Below are 23,055 nucleotides of genomic sequence, written 5' to 3' on the forward strand. Positions count from 1 at the left end.
CTGCGGTCACGTTTGACCGCAGTGTGTAAAGGGTTAACAGCAGCGATCGGCTCGGGCACCGACCGCTGCTGTTATTGGCAGGTCCTGGCTGTATGATACAGCCGGCATCTGCCGTGTATGGAGCGAGCTCAGCGTGTGAGCTCGCTCCATACATCCCCATGCGACCCATGACGTACAGTTACGTCAAGGGTCGCTAAGGGGTTAAACCAAAATTTGACCGATGCAAAAGTATGGGCACCTCAACAGAAAAGTGACATTAATATTTAGTAGATCCTCCTTTTGCAAAGATAACAGCCTCTAGTCGCTTCCTGTAGCTTTTAATCAGATCCTGGATGAAGGTTTTTTGGACCATTCCTCTTTACAAAACAATTCAAGTTCAGTTAAGTTTGATGGTCGCCGAGCATGGGCAGCCCGCTCTCAAATGATCTGAAAACAAAGATTGTTCAACATAGTTGTTCATGGGAAGGTTACAAAAAGTTGTCTCAGAGATTCAACCTGTCAGTTTCCACTGTGAGGAACATTTTAAGGAAATGGAAGACCACAGGGACAGTTCTTGTTAAGCCCAGAAGAGGCAGGCCAAGAAAAATATCAGAAAGGCAGAGAAGAAGAATAGTGAGAACAGTCAAGGACAATCCACAGACCACCTCCAAAGAGCTGCAGCATCATCTTGCTGCAGATGGTGTCACTGTGCATCGGTCAACAATACAGCGCACTTTGCACAAGGAGAAGCTGTATGGGAGAGTGATGAGAAAGAAGCTGTTTCTGCAAGCACACCACAAACAGAGCCCCCTTAGGTATGTAAAAGCACATTTGGGCAAGCCTGTGGACTGTTGAAACAAAGATTGAATTGTTTGGTCATACAAAAAGGCGTTATGCATGGTGTCCAAAAAAAACAGCATTCCAAGAAAAACACTTGCTACCCACTGTAAAATTTGGTGGAAGTTCCATCATGCTTTGGGGCTGTGTGGCCAATGCTGGCACCGGGAATCTTGTTAAAGTTGAGGGTCGCATGGATTCCACTCAGTATCAGCAGATTCTTGAGAATAATGTTCAAGAATCAGTGACGAAGTTGAAGTTACGCCAGAGATAGATATTTCAGCAAGACAATGATCCAAAACACAGCTCCAAATCGACTCAGGCATTCATGCAGAGGGTCAATTACAATGTCCTGGAATGGCCATCCCAGTCCCCAGACCTGAATATCATTGAACATCTGTGGGATGATTTGAAGCGGGCTGTCCATGCTCGGCGACCATCTAACTTAACTGAACTTGAATTGTTTTGTAAAGAGGAATGGTCCAAAATACCTTCATCCAGGATCCAGGAACTGATTAAAAGCTACAGGAATCGACTAGAGGCTGTTATCTTTGCTAAAGGAGGATCTACTAAATATTAATGTTACTTTTCAGTTGAGGTGCCCATACTTTTGCACTGGTCAAATTTTGGTTTAATGCATATTGCATACTTTCTGTTAGTACAATAAACCTCATTTCAATCCTGAAATATTACTGTGTTCATCAGTTATTAGATATATCAAACTGAAATGGCTGTTGCAAACACCAAAATATTTAGAACTAAAAATGATTAAGATCAATAGGGGTGCCCAAACTTTTTCATAGGACTGTATATATATACATATATATATATATATATATATATATATATATATATATATTTATTAGCTGGTACCCGCGACTTCGTCTGCGGTGATTGTAGTAGTGGGTATATACAGGCGTGGGTAAGGTTTTCGTAGTGTGTATAAGGTATGGGATATGAAATGTAACTATCTTGTTTTTGCTATAATTCAGAGAATACGTGAGACTTTTGTGTTGAAGTTAATTTTTATTTGAGCTGCTATACGGTGTTGGTATAAACTTTACATAGTGACTTTGGGACAGAGGTATTTGAAGTTAACCCTTTCCCGCCGATGGCATTTTTTGATTTTCGTTTTTGACTCCCCTCCTTCTAAACCCCATAACTTTTTTATTTCTCCGCTCCCAGAGCCATATGAGGTCTTAATTTTTCCTGGGACAAATTTTTCTTCATGATGCCACCATTATTTATTCTATATAATGTACTGGGAAGCAGGGAAAAAATTCTGAATGGGGTGGATTTGAAGAAAAAAAAAAATCTTTTTTTGCGGGACCAGGTGTACTTTGTATTTCTACCATTTTCGGGAAATGTTATTGCTTTGATCACTTTTTATTCAAATTTTTATCAGAATCAAAACAGTGAAAAAATGGCGGTTTGGCACTTTTGACCATTTTTCCCGCTACGGCATTTACCGAATAGGAAAAATATTTGTATAGCTTTGTAGAGCGGGCGATTTCGGACGTGGGGATACCTAACATGTATGTGTTTCACAGTTTTTAACTACTTTTATATGTGTTCTAGGGAAAGGGGGGTGATTTGAATTTTTAATCCTTTTTATTTATTTATTTTTATATTTTTTTTACTTTTTTTAACCTTTTTTTTTTTGCATTTATTAGACCTCCTAGGGGTATTGACATGGGTGGGTGGTGTTGCGGATTGTCAGAGCGGTGGGGGTCGGCAAACATGGCTGCTCCGGAGCGTTAAAGAGAGCCTCCTGGAGTATCGTTAAGGTGAGGGGCAAAGTGGTAAAGTATATGTATATGTGATTGTGTGGGGTTAGGGGCGAGGCTGTAGAGGGCAATATGAATTTTGTGGCTTGCTATGGTCCAAAGTGTGTGAGATTGCAGAGATGGTGGTGTGAGTTTGGGTTTTGTGGGGGTCCTGGCACAAATGTATGTGCGCTATTGTGACGAAAAGTAGCCTATTGTTTAATTGGGTGTATTAACTATGTTTGTGGAAAATTTCAGCCAAATCGGTGGAGCGGTTCTTCCGTGATTGAGGAACAAACATCCGAACATGCAAACATCCAAACACACAAACCCACAAACTTTCACATTTATAATATTAATAGGACACATATATATATATATATACATATATATATATACATACATACATACATACATACATATACATACATACACACACACCCCTCTATGACTATGCAGCCCTTGTCCTGGGACTCTCAGTAAAAGGATGAGGCTGTAGATACATGATAATCTCCACCATGTGTTTCCCAACATCAGCATCTGGGAGTTGTTGGCCGCAAACTGAAGCATCCTCATTGTTAATATACCATATATACTCGAGTATAAGCCGACCCCCCTAATTTTACCACAGAAAAATGGGAAAACTTATTGACTCGAGTATAAGCCGGGGGGGGGGGGGGGGGGGATGCAGCAGCTACTGGAAAATTTCAAAAATTAAAATGGTCGGAGTTTTTGGGTGCAGTAGATGCTGGGGAAGGGGAGGGGTGTTGTGGTTGTCTGTCTGCCCCTTCCCTGAGCTTGAGGACTTGTTTTTTTTCAAATAGGTCTTGCACTGGTCGTCACACTATCTAAACAGGTCGGTTCTAGAGATGAGCGAACACTAAAATGTTCGAGGTTCGAAATTCGATTCGAACAGCCGCTCACTGTTCGAGTGTTCGAATGGGTTTCGAACCCCATTATAGTCTATGGGGAACATAAACTCGTTAAGGGGGAAACCCAAATTCGTGTCTGGAGGGTCACCAAGTCCACTATGACACCCCAGGAAATGATACCAACACCCTGGAATGACACTGGGACAGCAGGGGAAGCATGTCTGGGGGCATAAAAGTCACTTTATTTCATGGAAATCCCTGTCAGTTTGCGATTTTCGCAAGCTAACTTTTCCCCATAGAAATGCATTGGCCAGTGCTGATTGGCCAGAGTACGGAACTCGACCAATCAGCGCTGGCTCTGCTGGAGGAGGCAGAGTCTAACATCGCTCCACACCAGTCTCCATTCAGGTCCGACCTTAGACTCCGCCTCCTCCGGCAGAGCCAGCGCTGATTGGCCGAAGGCTGGCCAATGCATTCCTATGCGAATGCAGACTTAGCAGTGCTGAGTCAGTTTTGCTCAACTACACATCTGATGCACACTCGGCACTGCTACATCAGATGTAGCAATCTGATGTAGCAGAGCCGAGGGTGCACTAGAACCCCTGTGCAAACTCAGTTCACGCTAATAGAATGCATTGGCCAGCGCTGATTGGCCAATGCATTCTATTAGCCCGATGAAGTAGAGCTGAATGTGTGTGCTAAGCACACACATTCAGCACTGCTTCATCACGCCAATACAATGCATTAGCCAGTGCTGATTGGCCAGAGTACAGAATTCGGCCAATCAGCGCTGGCCAATGCATTCTATTAGCCCGATGAAGTAGAGCTGAATGTGTGTGCTAAGCACACACATTCAGCACTGCTTCATCACGCCAATACAATGCATTAGCCAGTGCTGATTGGCCAGAGTACGGAATTCGGCCAATCAGCGCTGGCTCTGCTGGAGGAGGCGGAGTCTAAGGTCGGACCTGAATGGAGACTGGTGTGGAGCGATCTTAGACTCCGCCTCCTCCAGCAGAGCCAGCGCTGATTGGCCGAATTCCGTACTCTGGCCAATCAGCGCTGGCCAATGCATTCTATTAGCCCGATGAAGTAGAGCTGAATGTGTGTGCTAAGCACACACATTCAGCACTGCTTCATCACGCCAATACAATGCATTAGCCAGTGCTGATTGGCCAGAGTACGGAATTCGGCCAATCAGCGCTGGCTCTGCTGGAGGAGGCGGAGTCTAAGATCGCTCCACACCAGTCTCCATTCAGGTCCGACCTTAGACTCCGCCTCCTCCGGCAGAGCCAGCGCTGATTGGCCGAAGGCTGGCCAATGCATTCCTATGCGAATGCAGACTTAGCAGTGCTGAGTCAGTTTTGCTCAACTACACATCTGATGCACACTCGGCACTGCTACATCAGATGTAGCAATGTGATGTAGCGGAGCCGAGGGTGCACTAGAACCCCTGTGCAAACTCAGTTCACGCTAATAGAATGCATTGGCCAGCGCTGATTGGCCAATGCATTCTATTAGCCCGATGAAGTAGAGCTGAATGTGTGTGCTAAGCACACTCATTCAGCACTGCTTCATCACGCCAATACAATGCATTAGCCAGTGCTGATTGGCCAGAGTACGGAATTCGGCCAATCAGCGCTGGCCAATGCATTCTATTAGCCCGATGAAGTAGAGCTGAATGTGTGTGCTAAGCACACACATTCAGCACTGCTTCATCACGCCAATACAATGCATTAGCCAGTGCTGATTGGCCAGAGTACGGAATTCGGCCAATCAGCGCTGGCTCTGCTGGAGGAGGCGGAGTCTAAGATCGCTCCACACCAGTCTCCATTCAGGTCCGATCTTAGACTCCGCCTCCTCCGGCAGAGCCAGCGCTGATTGGCCGAAGGCTGGCCAATGCATTCCTATGCGAATGCAGACTTAGCAGTGCTGAGTCAGTTTTGCTCAACTACACATCTGATGCACACTCGGCACTGCTACATCAGATGTAGCAATCTGATGTAGCAGAGCCGAGGGTGCACTAGAACCCCTGTGCAAACTCAGTTCACGCTAATAGAATGCATTGGCCAGCGCTGATTGGCCAATGCATTCTATTAGCCCGATGAAGTAGAGCTGAATGTGTGTGCTAAGCACACTCATTCAGCACTGCTTCATCACGCCAATACAATGCATTAGCCAGTGCTGATTGGCCAGAGTACGGAATTCGGCCAATCAGCGCTGGCTCTGCTGGAGGAGGCGGAGTCTAAGGTCGGACCTGAATGGAGACTGGTGTGGAGCGATCTTAGACTCCGCCTCCTCCAGCAGAGCCAGCGCTGATTGGCCAAATTCCGTACTCTGGCCAATCAGCACTGGCTAATGCATTGTATTGGCGTGATGAAGCAGTGCTGAATGTGTGTGCTTAGCACACACATTCAGCTCTACTTCATCGGGCTAATAGAATGCATTGGCCAGCGCTGATTGGCCGAATTCCGTACTCTGGCCAATCAGTGCTGGCCAATGCATTCTATTAGCTTGATGAAGCAGAGTGTGCACAAGGGTTCAAGCGCACCCTCGGCTCTGATGTAGCAGAGCCGAGGCTGCACAAGGGTTCAAGCGCACCCTCGGCTCTGATGTAGGAGAGCCGAGGGTGCACTTGAACCCTTGTGCACCCTCAGCTCTGCTACATCAGAGCCGAGGGTGCGCTTGAACCCTTGTGCACACTCTGCTTCATCAAGCTAATAGAATGCATTGGCCAGCGCTGATTGGCCAATGTATTCTATTAGCCTGATGAAGTAGAGCTGAATGTGTGTGCTAAGCACACACATTCAGCTCTACTTCATCGGGCTAATAGAATGCATTGGCCAGCGCTGATTGGCCAGAGTACGGAACTCGACCAATCAGCGCTGGCTCTGCTGGAGGAGGCGGAGTCTAAGATCGCTCCACACCAGTCTCCATTCAGGTCCGACCTTAGACTCCGCCTCCTCCAGCAGAGCCAGCGCTGATTGGCCGAATTCCGTACTCTGGCCAATCAGCACTGGCTAATGCATTGTATTGGCGTGATGAAGCAGTGCTGAATGTGTGTGCTTAGCACACACATTCAGCTCTACTTCATCGGGCTAATAGAATGCATTGGCCAATCAGCGCTGGCCAATGCATTCTATTAGCGTGAACTGAGTTTGCACAGGGGTTCTAGTGCACCCTCGGCTCTGCTACATCAGATTGCTACATCTGATGTAGCAGTGCCGAGTGTGCATCAGATGTGTAGTTGAGCAAAACTGACTCAGCACTGCTAAGTCTCTGCATTCGCATAGGAATGCATTGGCCAGCCTTCGGCCAATCAGCGCTGGCTCTGCCGGAGGAGGCGGAGTCTAAGGTCGGACCTGAATGGAGACTGGTGTGGAGCGATCTTAGACTCCGCCTCCTCCAGCAGAGCCAGCGCTGATTGGTCGAGTTCCGTACTCTGGCCAATCAGCGCTGGCCAATGCATTCTATTAGCCCGATGAAGTAGAGCTGAATGTGTGTGCTTAGCACACACATTCAGCTCTACTTCATCAGGCTAATAGAATACATTGGCCAATCAGCGCTGGCCAGTGCATTCTATTAGCTTGATGAAGCAGAGTGTGCACAAGGGTTCAAGCGCACCCTCGGCTCTGATGTAGCAGAGCTGAGGGTGCACAAGGGTTCAAGTGCACCCTCGGCTCTCCTACATCAGAGCCGAGGGTGCGCTTGAACCCTTGTGCAGCCTCGGCTCTGCTACATCAGAGCCGAGGGTGCGCTTGAACCCTTGTGCACACTCTGCTTCATCAAGCTAATAGAATGCATTGGCCAGCACTGATTGGCCAGAGTACGGAATTCGGCCAATCAGCGCTGGCCAATGCATCCCTATGGGAAAAAGTTTATCTCACAAAAATCACAATTACACACCCGATAGAGCCCCAAAAAGTTATTTTTAATAACATTCCCCCCTAAATAAAGGTTATCCCTAGCTATCCCTGCCTGTACAGCTATCCCTGTCTCATAGTCACAAAGTTCACATTCTCATATGACCCGGATTTGAAATCCACTATTCGTCTAAAATGGAGGTCACCTGATTTCGGCAGCCAATGACTTTTTCCAATTTTTTTCAATGCCCCCAGTGTCGTAGTTCCTGTCCCACCTCCCCTGCGCTGTTATTGGTGCAAAAAAGGCGCCAGGGAAGGTGGGAGGGGAATCGAATTTTGGCGCACTTTACCACGTGGTGTTCGATTCGATTCGAACATGGCGAACACCCTGATATCCGATCGAACATGTGTTCGATAGAACACTGTTCGCTCATCTCTAGTCGGTTCCATGGCTCAGATCCTCTTGGAGAGGAATTTGCAAATATATCCTCCTTGGTGGAAAAAGGAAACTTGCTCAAGCACCACCTTTTGGGAGGCATCTCCCTACAGATCAATGTCTGGCCTTCTTGAAACCTAGTTGCATATTGTGAGAATATAGCCAAGCCAGAATGACTCTTACAAAAGGAAAAGAACCCCCAAGCTGGCTGTGTGTGACAGATCCTAGTCATGGCTCAGAAAGAGACGATGCCTCAAGAGAAGCCGATTTGCAATGTACAAGGACTTATTGCCATGCATGCCCTGTAAAGAATTCTGTGAAATGGAAATGCAAATAAGTCTTCCCTGGTGAAAAAGAGGAACTAGCTCTAGGGCCACCTTCTTCGCAGTCATGTGAGGTAATACCCCCAAAACTGCTGTCTGCAGAGTTATTCTGGCTTTACTTTATAAACAGGCTATGTTGCTAGGTTTCAACTATAGAAGTTCCCCTTTCCCACCAAGGAGGACTTATTTGCAAATTCCTAGCACGGCACGCATGGTCTAATAATTCCCTGCACACTGTAAGATGACCTCCTTAATGAGACATAGTACCCCGTCTGACTCAGATCCTCTAATTCACAGGCAGTGAAGTGATTCCTACTACCATTGCGGGCCACCCAATAACAATCAATGCACTAGAAGTGTCTTGTCATCACTGTTTAACACTTACTTAGCCTTGGTTTATAGTCCTTGAAATATAGGTCTCTGTATATTTTAGCTCAGTGCAGAGGAACCCAACTTGTAATTCAGTTTATAGTGCTGCTCTGTAAATGAAATGCCATTTCAATTAGAAAGGATTTTATGAGCCCACAGAGTATAGAGGGAAAAAACTATTTCGGCTTGCAAAAAAACAAAACAAAATTGCTTATTCTACATATCCTTGAAAACCAGCCATCAATTTACTTAGATTTTATTGCACACTAGAACAAATTACCAGCAAACACTAATAATTCCTCAATAATCTTTGTCCTTTACCATGTCAATAGGAAGGGGACATGATCTGGGACTAGAACACAGACATCTTGGTTGTCTTGGCCTGTCCTGGTAACATGCTACAACATGATACTTCACAAGAAAAGCCATTGCAAACAGTGGAAAGAGTCAAAGTGATTGGCAACTGTTTACTTAATGCGTTAAAAATCATGTTAAACTTGGCTAGATGTGTAATATGGACACTCTTTGTATCAGTGTGTTCTTTGCACTCACACATTTATAGAAACAGAAAACCAGTACGCCATTATCTATTATATTAAAACACAATAAGTAATATGTTTAATATAACAACATTGTTTTGGAAAACCCCATTCCAACTTGTATTTTCACCGTTTTCCATCATTTTGTTGAAGTGGAACTTCATAGCTTTATGTTCTAAACAATATAAATATTTATTTCATATATTATCTTATGTTATGTGATGCTTCCTATGCCTGTCACACCAATAAAATCTCCAAGGCTTTCCAATGCTACTATGGTCAATATGTCAACTTTTCTTCTTTTAGTGGTTCTGTCATATAAGTGTGACCCCTAATTTCTCCATTACATCTAGGCACTGACTGCTTTATGGAAGTATGATACAGATAATGTATAACAATGTACAGCATGGATAACTTTACACCTTTAAAATATATGACTATTTACAACGGCTGCTAGAAAACTATCTGCAAAACATTATTTTTTTACCCTAGGTGGCTCAAAGTACATCATAAAATTGTACTGACACCTCCATCTGTCTCCAGCAAGAGCCAAAACGAGTTCTGTGCTCCAGTTCGTCGTTGTGACTACATGGAGGTTTTACAGTATGCAGATTAAACACCATAATGATAAGTTTCTTTGCAATCCCCTATTGGCTGTTCTTTATGTCAGTGACAATTACAGTAAGATCTCCTGTATCCTCACTACATGATTCACAGAACATGTCGCTTCATTCCCACCATTTCATTAGATGGTTCCTCTGTGCTTACTGTAATTACAGCCTAGTGTTATAGGCCTAACTGCACTTCTACTTACAGAGAATTCTGAAAAATGGATCCACTGAGCAGAAGGCAGTATGTACACAAATGCTAGTTCATTTTATTATACAATTTTATTATAGAATTTATCCTAAAAAAAATAAGCTGTGTTTCCGCAACGTGGGACCTCAGCCTAAGGCACCATGGGTCATCCCGCACTAAAAAAGGGCTGCGGAAAAAACCACGGTGATAACACATTGCGGTTCTTCCCGCAGCACTTTACACAGAAAGTTTGCAGAGGTTTCCTATGAGGACTTTCTGTTACAATTATATAGGGAAACTGCCAGTGTTTCCATAGATATAATTGACATGCTGTGATTTCCAATGCCACAACAGTTTTGGAAATTGCAGTGTGTCCGCACCGCAGTCTTTACTGCAAAGTGAGCAAGGGATTCACTAGAATCCCATCCACTTTACTCTGACTATAAAACGCCGTGATTTTTCAAATCATGGCGATTACATGCATTGAAGCCCCGGCCTAAAAGGGTTTTTCAAAGACCCAGCATACGGCTAATCAGCTGTGTGAAAAGCCAAAGCGCTTGGGGCCAGTAATATTCATTTGTCACATGTCAAATGAATGGGTCTGAGATGCAATACCAAAGTATAGTCAGTATACAGTATATGAATTTATTTGATATGCAATGAGGAGGCCACAACTTTCATCTGAGCGCCAAAGCATCTTCAAACAGCTAATCTGCAGGAATGATAGATCATCAATATGATATTGTGGGGTTCCCACACCTTAAGAATAGGCCATCAATATTAGAGCTAGTTCACACGGGGTGCCGCGTGAACATATTCAGTGCACCGGCATCCCGTCGCAGCTATCCGCTGCGGATTAGGTCCAAATGAATGGGCCTAGTCCGAAGGGTGGTGTCGCGAGGCGGACACCGCGGCTGAATCAGCCGTGAAATCCGTTTGAAGAAAGGGCAGCCTGCTTCTTTTTTCTGCATGCAGAAACAAACTGCTCGCACAAAAAGGAAATGACCAGCTTCCATTGATTTCAATGGGAGGAGGCAGTATTTTGATGCAGATTCCGCATCAAAATCCTGACCATTTTGCCCTGTGTGAACTAGCCCTTTAAGTCCACAAAACTTCTTCAAAGAAGCACAAAACAAATATACAAAAAAAAAAAAATAAATAATATCAAGGCACTTCCTCCTTTAATCTCCAACTTTCCTTTGATCCTATTTATCTCATATTTTAAATTAATCTGAAATATGTATGAAAGAATCACTTTATTCTCTAAAGGAATGTAACAAGACCGCTTGTGGAAAATTTATTAAGGCTGGAGTTTTATATGCTATTACCAACATGGGCAATATAAGTTTATATTGCTATTTTCAACCCCGGGGTTCTACAATCATGGCCAAAAGTTTTGAGAATGATACAAATAGTAATTTTTACAAAGTCTACTGCTTCACTTTTCCTAATGGCAATTTGCATGTACTCCAGAATGTTATAAAGAGTGATCAGCTTAACAGCAATTACTTGCAAAGTCAATATTTGCCTAGAAAATGAACTTTATCCCCCAAAACACATTTCAACATCATTGCAGCCCTGCCTTAAAAGGACCAGTTAACATCGTTTCAGTGATTGTTCCATTAACACAGGTGTGGGTGTTGATGAGGACAGGGCTGGAGATCAATCTGTCATGATTAAGTAAGAATGACACCACTGGACACTTTAATAGGAGGCTGGTGCTTGGCATCATTGTTTCTCTTCTGTTAACCATGGTTACCTCTAAAGAAACACATGCAGTCATCATTGCACTGCACAAAAATGGCCTAACAGGGAAGAGTATCGCAGCTAGAAAGATTGCACCTCAGTCAACAATCTATCGCATCATCAAGAACTTCAAGGAGAGAGGTTCCATTGTTGGCAAAAAGGCTCCAGGGCGCCCAAGAAAGACCAGCAAGCGCCATGACCGTCTCTTAAAAGTGTTTCAGCTGCGGGATCGGGCTACCAGCAATGCAGAGCTTGCTCAGGAATGGCAGCAGGCAGGTGTGAGTGCATCTGCACGCACTGTGAGGTGGAGTCTCTTGGAGCAAGGCCCGGTCTCAAGGAGGGCAGCGAAGAAGCCACTTCTCTCCAGAAAAAAACCCATCAGGGACAGACTGACATTCTGCAAAAGGTACAGGGAGTGGACTGCTGAGGACTGGGGTAAAGTCATTTTCTCTGATGAATCCCCTTTTCGATTGTTTGGGACATCTGGAAAACAGCTTATTCGGAGAAGATGAGGTGAGCGCTACCACCAGTCTTGTCTCATGCCAACTGTAAAGCATCCTGAAACCATTCATGTGTGGGGTTGCTTCTCAGCCAAGGGAATCGGCTCTCTCACAGTCTTGCCTAAAAACACACAGCCATGAATAAAGAATGGTACCAGAATGTCCTCCAAGATCAACTTCTCCCAACTGTCCAAGAGCAGTTTGGCGATCAAAAATGCCTTTTCCAGCATGATGGAGCACCTTGCCATAAAGCAAAGGTGATAACTAAATGGCTCAGGGAACAAAACATAAAGAGATTTTGGGTCCATGGCCTGGAAACTCCCCAGATCTTAATCCCATTGAGAACTTGTGGTCAATCATCAAGAGACGGGTGGACAAACAAAAACCTACTAATTCTGTTCTGACAAAATGCAAGCATTGATTGTGCAAGAATGGACTGCCATCAGTCAGGATTTGGTCCAGAAGTTGATTGAGAGCATGCCAGGGAGAATTACAGAGGTCCTGAAGAAGAAGGGTCAACACTGCAAATATTGACTTGCTGCATTAACTCATTCTAACTGTCAATATAAGCTTTTATTACTCATAATATGATTGCAATTATATTTCTGTATGTGATAAAAACATCTGACAAACACATATAAAAAACAGAGGGCAGCAGATCATGTGAAAATATAAGATTTGTGTCATTCTCAAAACTTTTGGCCATGACTGTAGGTTCAAACACGACCAAGGGCAGCATATGCAAAGAGTTTTCATGTTCTCCCCATGTTTGCGTAGTTTATCTCTGGGTACTCTGGTTTCCATACTACAAAGACATACTGATAGGAATATAGATTGTGAGACCTATATGGGACCGTGATTATCAATATCTGTATTGTACTATGGAATATGATGGTGCTATATAAGTAAGGACCGGCTCACATCTGCGTTTTTTATCTCTGCATGTTTCATGCAGAAGCAGACGCCACACAGACCTCATTATAGTCTATGGCAGGGGTGCCCAATACATCGATTGCGATCTACCAGTAGATCGCAATGGACGTATGGGTCGATCGCGGGATGCAGCCAGGGATCCCCGGTGTCTGCTTGTTCACAGTGCATGCTGAGAGTCGACTCTCAGCCTGCGCTGTGAACAGGCACTCCCGACACTTGCAGGCCGCTCTTAGGGATGGAGGGGGCCGCAGCGCTGCTTCTTCACAGCGCAGGCTGAGAGTCATCTACGGACACTGGCAGGTGGGGCTGCCGCAGCCCCAGCCTGCCAGTGTCCAGAGATAACTCTCAGCCTGCGCTGTGAAGAAGCAGACATCGGGAATCCCTGGGCAGCCACAGAACTCCGCTGTCTCCTGCTCTCACGCTCCGCAAGGCCCCGCCCACATGCCAGTCCCCGCCCACAGAATGCCCATCCCGCCCACAGGTCCGTCCGGCCCCGCCCACAAGAAGTGGGTAGTAGATCTTTCAACTTGGTCATGTAATACAGTAGCTCACACGCTGACAAAGTGTGAGCACCCCTGGTCTATGGGTTTCCTTAGGTAACCGCTTTTTTAATGTGTGCAGATGTGAACCATGCCTTAGCCAAACAAATAAACTAAAATCAATAAACATGAAGGTTGCTGGAGTACAATACACCAACATTTATTAAAGCACACCTTAAGGTTGAGAAACAAAGTGAAGATATTTTGTGGGATTTCTGTACACTAACTTTTATTGTTGATTCTAAAAAGTTTTTCAATGTATGAATTAAAATCAAATCACAGTACCAATATGGGATGGGTCTACCTGAGGATATCTGGCATATTCATATATCCATATCCCAACTAACGAACAGAAAAAAGTTGACCCACCTAATTCCTTACCAATCTCTATCAAAGTTAGGGTGCATTCACACAATGTAACGTGCAGCGTGATCTGGCACGTATACAGTGTGTCAGAGTTTGCGCGCCGTAAAAGCGAATGTAGTGAGAGAGTCCCTAACTCCCATTGAAATGAATGGGAGCTTTTACGGCACGCAAACTCTGACACGCCGTATACGTGCCAGATTACGCTGCACGTTACATCGTGTGAATGCACCCTTAGGGAGTAGTCCGTAGTCAGACCAGCTGTTAGAAAATTTGCTCGCTGACCCCCAACAAAAAATAGCCTGATAGCTAATAGTCGTGTAAAAGACTCTCTCACTACATTCAGTGAAGGGATATATGGCTACTTCTCCCTCATAGTCTCCCATTCATACACACCTATCCAGAATATGATTCTACCCTAAAGATAGGACACTTGCTAGGGCTATCTGATATGATGCAAAATCTGGAACCCATGCATACAGAGTCGTAAGTCCTTCTTTAAGTGGGTGATTGTACACTGGGGGTAGGAAGCTAACTTGGGTCAACTATAATTTCAATTCAGGAACCCATGCACACAATAAATTGTTCCTAAAGCGTTTCTGCTGTCTGCCTAAACAGACAGCTTCATCAGAGGTACGACAACGTTAATGAACAAGTTTTAGGAGCGGAGTAACGAACTTAGTTTGTGCCCGGGCGGCCTCAAGTGTTAACAGCCACCATAGAAGAAATAGAATGACAGACCGGAGAGCCTTCACAGCTGCTATGTGAAGGCTCCCAGCTGTCGTAGCAACGTGACACCGGCCCCCGTAACACCCGGCGGCCGCCATAGTTAATCACCTGCCATCCACCGTAATAGTACGGCGGATGTCAGGAAGGGGTTAAATAATATCAAAATTTGGTGGCCCATCTGCACTCCTACCAAGTACCACCCACTTGTCTCAAGTGCAAGAGCAAAACCTGTTATAAATGATATGATCACTAATTTATAAAAAAAATAAAAAAATAAAATTCATTTCTGCAAAACAAATGCTTTAGCCTTCCAAACAGTGGGATAGCATCTTATCTCCCTCTTGCTTTTATCATTTATTTTTTTAGGGTTTTATTTTCGCATAAAGTATATTCTAAAGCTAGAAAGCCATGGAACGGAAGCTGGCAATTATTGAATGTGGACGAAACACTATACCGTGATTTGGCATTCAGTAAATACTATGCTGGTATATTTATAGCATGTAATCATCACTGGCTTGTGTCACTCAGATCCATATGTTGTGACGTCTATTAGCCATTTTTCAAATCACAAAAAAAAAAAAAAAAAAAAAAAAAAACAGCCAATGCAAACTGTGAACAATTCAGTAAATGTATTTTCAATAGGCCAGTAGAATCAGCAGGAAAACAAAGGCAGATCCAACTACAAGTGACAACAAACCAACCTGAACAGATCTGTAGCTGCTCGAGGTAGCCGGCTTTTCCTCATAATTAGGCTGTAATTGCCTCTAGTTCCTCAGCTCTAATGTACCATAGGCAATTAAAGGAGATATCAGCAGAGGAAGGTTTTACAGAGAAGAACAGTCGCTTCTTAAAATGTGCCCAAACAAAAAGGTCCATCAAGAATGCTCTGGATCTAAACATTGAGACAGAAGTGGGCTAAAAGCATTACCAATTAAACATACAATACACAAAGAACTGCAGGTAACATTTGCTTACATCCTGGAATTCTTCTCTATACGCTTGTCAAAGAAATCAGCAAGGAACAGTACTCAATAACAAGTCATGGCTGCAATACAGACTTCCTTTCTAATTCATATAGCAACTAGTAAAACCAAGGCTACATTGTGCCTTTTTGTAGCACTATTGATAGATTTTAACCATTCAGTGACCGTTGCAGAACACAACATTGCACACAGCTTAAAGGGGGTTGTCCCATCTCAAGGATCCTATCTATATTGCTAGCTTATGTGGATTCAAGACTTTTCCTAAATACAGTGCCTTAGTAAAACTGCTTTGTTCAGCTGTTATCTTAATTTAATCACTTCATTGTTTACACTGTGTTTCAATAACCATGGGATGATCTTATCTCTCCTCCCAGGAAAAGTGACATAGCTCCCTGCTCTCAGGAGGAGAGGAAAAGAAGAGTTCTCAGAGCAGCTTGTATTTCTGAGCTGTTTATCTCCCTGCTTTTCCAGTTATCAGCTCTGCTAATTGAATTTTGCTGATAAGGGAGCACACAGGCATGCAAGGCCATCAGCATAGAAGCGACCCACCACTGGCCTTACATGTGAGACAGCAAGTGAAACCCCGCTCACCAATTTACGGAGAAAACCAGGAAGAGAACAGAGTTTACAGCCCGCAAGTTGGTGACTGGGCGACTTGGGAATACCCCTTTAAAACATGTCAAAATGAGGCTTAGTAGTGTGTGTGGCCTTCACATGCCTGTATGGCCTCCACATGCCTGTATGACCTCCCTAAAACGCCTGGGCATGCTCCTGATGAGGTTGCAGATAGTCTCCTGAGGCATCTCCTCCCAGACCTGGACTAAAGCATCTGCCAACTCCTTGACAGTCTGTGGTGCAACGTGACGTTGGTGGATGGAGTGAGATATGATGTCCCAGATGTGCTCAATCGGATTCAGGTCTGGGGAACGGGTGGGCTAGTCCATAGATTCAATGCCTTCATCTTGCAATTAACTGCTGACACTCCAGGCACATGAGTTCTAGCATTATACTGCATTAGGAGGAACCCAGCGGCAACTGCACCAGCATATGGTGTCACAAGGGTCTGAGGATCTCAACTCAGTATCTAATGGCAGTCAGGCTATCTCTGGCGAGCACATGGAGGGCTGTGCAGCCCTCCAAAGAAGTGCTACCCCACACCACTACTGATCCATTGCCAAACCGGTCATGCTGAAGGATGTTGCAGGCAGCAGATCACTCTCCACAGTGTCTCCAGACTCTGTCACATGTGCTCAGCGTGAACCTGCATTCATCTGTGAAGCACACAGGGCGTCAGTGGCGAAGTTGCCAATCCTGGTGTTCTGCACGTTGTTGGGCTGTGAGCACAACCCGCATCTGTGAACCTCGGGCCCTAAAACCATCCTCATGGAGTCGGTTTCTAATAGTTTGTGCAGACACATGCAAATTTGTGGCCTGCTGGAGGTAATTTTACAGGGCTCTGGCAGTGCTCCTCCTTGCACAAAGGCGGAGGCAGCAGTCCTGCTGCTGGGTTGTTGCCCTCCTACGGCCCCCTCCACATCTCCTGGTGTACTGGCCTGTCTCCTGGTAGCGTCTCCAGCCTCTGGACACTACGCTGACAGACACAGCAAACTTTCTTGCCACAGCTCGCAGTGATGTGAAATCCTGGATGAGCTGCACTACCTGTGCCACTTGTGTGGGTTATAGAGTCCGTTTCATGATACCATGAGTGTGAAAGCACAACCAACATTCAAAAGTGACCAAAACATCAGCCAGAAAGCATTGGTCCTGAGATATGGTCTGTGGCCCCCACCTGCAGAACCACTCCTTTATTGAGTGCGTCTCAATAATTGCCAATAATTTCCATCTGTTGTCTATTCCATTTGCAAAACAGCATGTGAAACTGATTGTCAATCAGTGTTGCTTGGAGTTACATTGTGTTCCTTAAGTGTTCCCTTTATTTTTTTGAGTATACAAAGTGTTTTGGCCAAATTGGACACAATAGCAGCAGAAAAACTAAAAGGACACCAAGTAAAGTGATCAGCAAAAGGGTAAGAATGTTTTGAACTTTTGACTTTCAGGCTCCATATCTCACCATCCACTACAGATTTGAATGTGAGACTACCATCATTTTATAGACAATCATCTTGGCTATTTAGCATATTAGTTATACAGATTGTCATGTAACTGCATTGTTATAGTTTTGCTCTTGTTGGTGAAATTTTTTTGTACCCTATAAATTACAACCCGTTCTGACATTCCCTAATAGCTCAGTGTGTTATTAGGTTGATCCTCAAACGAAAGGACACTGGTTTAAATCTAGGATCAGCCATGAAGAAGATTTCCCGAAAAAAAGAGAAACAGCCTCATTCAGCGCATTGATAGCGGCCTCTGAGCCAAGAAAATTGCCACACTGCATTATGTGAGTGCCATGACAGTAATAAAGTCCATCCATCCATTGAAAAGCGAAGAGATGGATGTCTAGGCAAAATATTGGCGTCAACAAGTTGGCTCCTCACAAGGTCTATTAGTTCTGGCACAATAAACACAGCACTGGAGTTGGCTTGTATGCTTCATAATAGTGAGATCACAAACGTCCATACAAGCACTGTATGACACGTGTTACACAAGTCTGGTGGCCCGAAATAAGTGAAGAAGCCTCAACTTTAATACAGTCATAAGAAGTATCAGATTGGGTTTACGAAAAAAGTACGAAAAGTAGACGGTAAAATATTGGAAACAGGCAATTTAGAGTGATGAGACGAAAGTCAATAGACTGTACTATGATGGGTGTAAATAGGTCTGGAATAAACAAGAGGAAAGGGGGCTAACTGATTGAGAAATTGAAGGAACTGTCTAGTTTGGTGGAGGAAACCTGATGATATGGGGTTGTTTCATAGTCAAAGGTGTCGGATACCTGACCAGTGGTCTCAATGCTGAGTCATATGCGATTATCCTAAAAGATGAGTTAATTCATACAGTACTGTGAGTATGAAAAGGACAACAGTGTTCCAGCAGGACAACGACCTGAGGTATAGGTTGAGATTAGCAAAGAAATGGTTCAATGACAATGAAGTAGAGGTGAAGGGGCAACACGGTTGCTCAGTAGTTAGCACTGCAGCCTTGCAGCACTGGAGTCCGGGGTTCGTATCCCGCCAGGAACAACATCTGCAAGGAGTTTGTATGTTCTCCCCATGTTTGTGTGGATTTCCTCCCATTCTACAAAGACATACTGATAGGAAAAAAATAAAAAGTACATTGTGATCCCTATATGGGGCTCACAATCTACATTTAAAACAGTCCCCAGACCTCAACCCAATCAAATACTTTTGGGTAGAGTTAAAGAAAAAGCTGTTTCATACCCAAATGAGTCCACCAGTATGCACCAATATTGGGAATGTGTAGAAGAAACCTGGAATCAGATTTCGGTCAAGACATGCTTCAATCTGATTGAGAGAACATACCTTAAAGGGATTACGGCAACACTGAAAGCCAAAAGGTGGATTTACAAAACACTAACAAAATAATAAAAATTAAAATTTAGATTTTTAGAAGCAGAACAGTAACAATACAGTTACATGAGAAGAATCTGCATAACTAATCATATGCTAAATAGTTACAAGTCAAATTTATGTATGAGATAGCCAAGATGATTATCTATAGATTGATGGTAGTCTCACATTCGAAGATGTAGTGGATGGTGAGATATGGAGCCTGAAAGTCAAAAATTTAAAATATTGCTACCCTTTTGCTTGTCAGTGTAGAGATTTCAACTTTTTAATAAAACTTAGGTAACCTTAAAGAAAAAAAAAAAAAAAAAAAACCTTAGTGTACCTCCAGTCTGAGAAACTTTTGCCAGAAAAAACTAAAAACAAGACATTTTGTATTCTGTGTATTTGCAACAAGAACATAGCTAGCATCCATTCACAAATATGGACTTCAGAATTAAGATATAAGAATAGAAAATCCTTTACCTTTTACATTTTCCAGCTCTTTCCTGTAAGAGAACACAAAAACCATCTTACAATCGCAGGTCACAATATCCACATACATACACATTTAGGACTATTCAAGACAGACAGGATGTACATTCCATACAAGGACAAAGACTCCATTGACAAACTGGACCTGACAAAATAAAAACATGAAATCTTGTAAGGCTAGGTTCACATCCGGAACCCGAATCTCAATTGTACACAGATTAATAGAAAGTGCCTAAAATTGTTGAAGAGAAGAGTCCTGTATGTAGGACTTTTTTCTCCTCTGCTATCAGTTTTAAAATGGCAGACATCCGGAGGACCCCATTATAGTCAAGGGGGGCCGCCAATGTCTGGCACTCTGTCATTCGTTTTCACTGGCAGACCCAAACAATGAAGACGATAGCACTAGGGTGAACCTGATGTCACAATTCTTCTATGTGGGTGATCTTCGCTGCCAGACAACAAACTAAGGGCTAGTTCACACGTGAGTATAAGGGGAGGTTTTTGACAGCGGATTTCGTGTCCAAAACCTCCCCTTATAATGGTGGTCTATGGAGACCGCCGGGTTTCTTTTCTCCGCTAGCGGCGGGCTGCTGCTAGCGGAGAAAAGAAGCGACATGCTCTTTCTTCAGGCGGAAGCCGCGCGGGCTGCGCCGCACGGCTTCCACCCGGCTGCAGCACCCTCCATGTTGGCTCATTCATTTGAGCCAACAGCGGAGGTGAAAGCCGCGACCGCGATCGCCGCGTCTCTCTCTGTGTCAAAACCCGCGCGGGCAGTTCACGTGTGAACTAGCCCTAACAGGCACTGTTCCTGGTGAAGAAAAAACAAAACAAAAAAAAAAAGGAAACAGGAAAATCTAAAATCAGTGTATTATACTACTCAAAATACATCTGTTTAAGGGTGCATGCACACTACGTAACGCCGGGCGTGTATGAGAGCCGTACACGCCGGCGTTACAGCAGGGCTGCCGAACACTTCCCATTCACTTCAATGGGAGCGCTCGTAAACGCCGCTGTTACGAGCGCTCCCATTGAAGTGAATGGGAAGTGTTCGGCAGTCTGCTGTAATGCCGGCGTGTATGGCTCTCATACACGCCCGGCGTTACTCAGTGTGCATGCACCCTAAAGAGAACCTGTCAGGTTGATTCGGGATACTAAACCTAAACATTCTGTAAATTATATATCAGAATTGGGAAATGAGAAAAAGTGCATTTGTGCGACTTTCTTACGGGCTACATTTTTATGACGTTCACTGTGCATCCAAAATTACATGTCTCCTGTACTCTAGGTTTCGGTACGATTCCGGGGATATCAAGATTACATAGTTTTACTTTACCTTATCCCCTTAACAATTATTACTGTATTTTTCGGACTATAAGACGCACTTTTTTCCCCCCCAAATTTCGGAGGAAAATGAGGGTGCGTCTTATAGTCCGAATGTGGGGGGGAGGAGCGGATTTACAGCATGGCCGCGCTACTGCCACCGCTGGTTTTCTGCAGCGGCAGGAGCGTGACAATCGGCAGGCCCCGGCAGCTAAGACAGTCCCCGGCATCCGCCGGTCTATTACAGCAGATGCCGGGGACTGTCTTAGCTGCCGGGCCTGCAGATTGCCACGCTCCTGCCGCTGAAGAAAACCAGCGGTGGCAGTAGCGCGGCCATGCTGCAAATCCGCTCCTCCTCCGCAGGTCCCGGCAGTTAGTTAGCCCCGGGGCCAGTCCCCACCGGCCCCATACCTTTAGTGATGCAGGCCGGCTCCTGCACGGCGAGGCCGCAAGAGCCGACCTGTTCCGATGACAGCTGGGAGCCTAATGAAGGCTCCCAGGCCTGTCATAGATATATATTACTATCGCGGCTGGTCTATGACACTCCGCGATAGTAATGTATAGAATCTCCCATAGACGGCAATACACTTGTATTGCCGTCTATGGAACTTGCAATCAAATGATTGCAGGTTCAAGCCCCCTAGGCGGGGGATAATAAAATAGTAAAAAAAAAAAAAAAAAAAAACCACTTAAAAAAATATAGTAAAAAATAAAATAAATAAAAGTTCACCTCCTTTCCCTAGAATACATATAAAAGTATAACATTACTGTGCTAAACCGCCGGGTTTTTCTCACCGTTTTGCCTCTGATTTAAATAAAAGGTGATCTAAGCAATAAACATTTCCTAAAATGGTATAACTAAAAAATACACCTGGCCCCACAAAAAAAACAAAAACAAAACGCCCTAATACATCCCCGTACAGCTGCAGGGTCACCTGGCAATGTGGCCTTGCAGCTGTTCCAAAACTACAACTCCCATACATTAAATATTTTACCATTTTTTGCCTGAAAATTTTAATTATTCCAAATTTTCCAAAAAATTATTCCAAACTTTGCAAAAAAAAAAAAAATGGCGCCATATTCTGGCACCCTTTTTCTATTTCCGTGTGTGGGGTAGCATAGGGTGTCTTTTTTTTTTTTTTGCAGGGCCATTTTCTTGCGTGTAAATTTTAGTTATACCATTTTGGGGAATGTATATTGCTTTGATCACTTTTTATTTAATTTTTTTTCCAAAGTCGAAACAACAAAGAATGGGCAGTTCAGCAATTTTATATATATTTTGCAGCCAGGGTGTTTTCAGACACGAGGATGACTAAATGTGTATATGTTTCATAGTATTTATTTAAATTTTATATGAATTCTATGGAAAGGGGTGGGGGTGATTTGAATTTCTACTTTTTATTTATTTTGTTATTTTGTATTTATTAGACCCCCCTAAGGATCATGAATCCCAGGAAGTCTCATCACTAATGCATTGCAAAATATCAGCATTTGTATGACATACGATTAAGCTGAGTTCACACAGTTTTTTGGTTAGGAAACCGACTCAAATTCCTCCTCCAAAAAACACCTCCCCGTACAGTTCTATGGTGAGGCGTTTTTAGGAGGAGGAATTTGAGTCAGTTTCCTGATCAAATAACTCCGTGTGAACTCAGCCTTAGAGTGGAAAGAAGGGGTCAAAGCCCAACCAAACTTTAACAATTTTTGATCGTCTGCCAGTATTTGTGCCATAAATACATTCTGTAATATTCTAGTTTAAATACATTTTGAATCCTTTCTGTGATGCGACCATCCTGGGACTAGGCAATGACCAACTCTCCACTCTGTGTGGTTCTAGGCCTAGCACAATCAGCAGCTGTACAGAACATATATGGTATAGGGCACTCGCTGGTAGGGACTCAGATAGCCCCACCAAGCTCAGATTGTTGCCCTGGGAGTGGATTTCTAGATCAACTTTATAGGCCATCTTAGTATTGTCCACCAACAGCTCTCTGATATTAGTTTGTGCTGTCGCCACATTGTCTTCAAGGGATGAAATCCGCTGCTCTGCTTCACCCAGACTATCACCATGGGCCACAACATCAGTTTGTATACTGTGCAGAGTTTCCAACATAATGGCAGCTTCCTTCTCTTGGATACCAGGTGCAAATTTTCTGACCCATTTACTCATAATCGTTTGCAGTTGAGCCAAATGCAGTGGA

General features: G+C 44.0%; 1 protein-coding gene across 1 annotated transcript in view; it reads right to left on the reverse strand.

Moving 5' to 3' along the window:
- The window catches only part of DTNBP1 (dystrobrevin binding protein 1), a 111,159-nt gene that overhangs the window by 59,754 nt on the left and 28,350 nt on the right, over positions 1-23,055 (reverse strand). The window contains exon 7 of the mRNA XM_075270849.1: positions 19,526-19,548. Within this exon, the coding sequence (XP_075126950.1) occupies positions 19,526-19,548 (23 nt within the window). The remainder of the gene's footprint in view (positions 1-19,525; positions 19,549-23,055) is intronic.

Source organism: Leptodactylus fuscus, chromosome 4 (assembly GCF_031893055.1).
Source record: "Leptodactylus fuscus isolate aLepFus1 chromosome 4, aLepFus1.hap2, whole genome shotgun sequence".
NCBI classification, from domain to species: Eukaryota; Metazoa; Chordata; class Amphibia; order Anura; family Leptodactylidae; genus Leptodactylus; species Leptodactylus fuscus.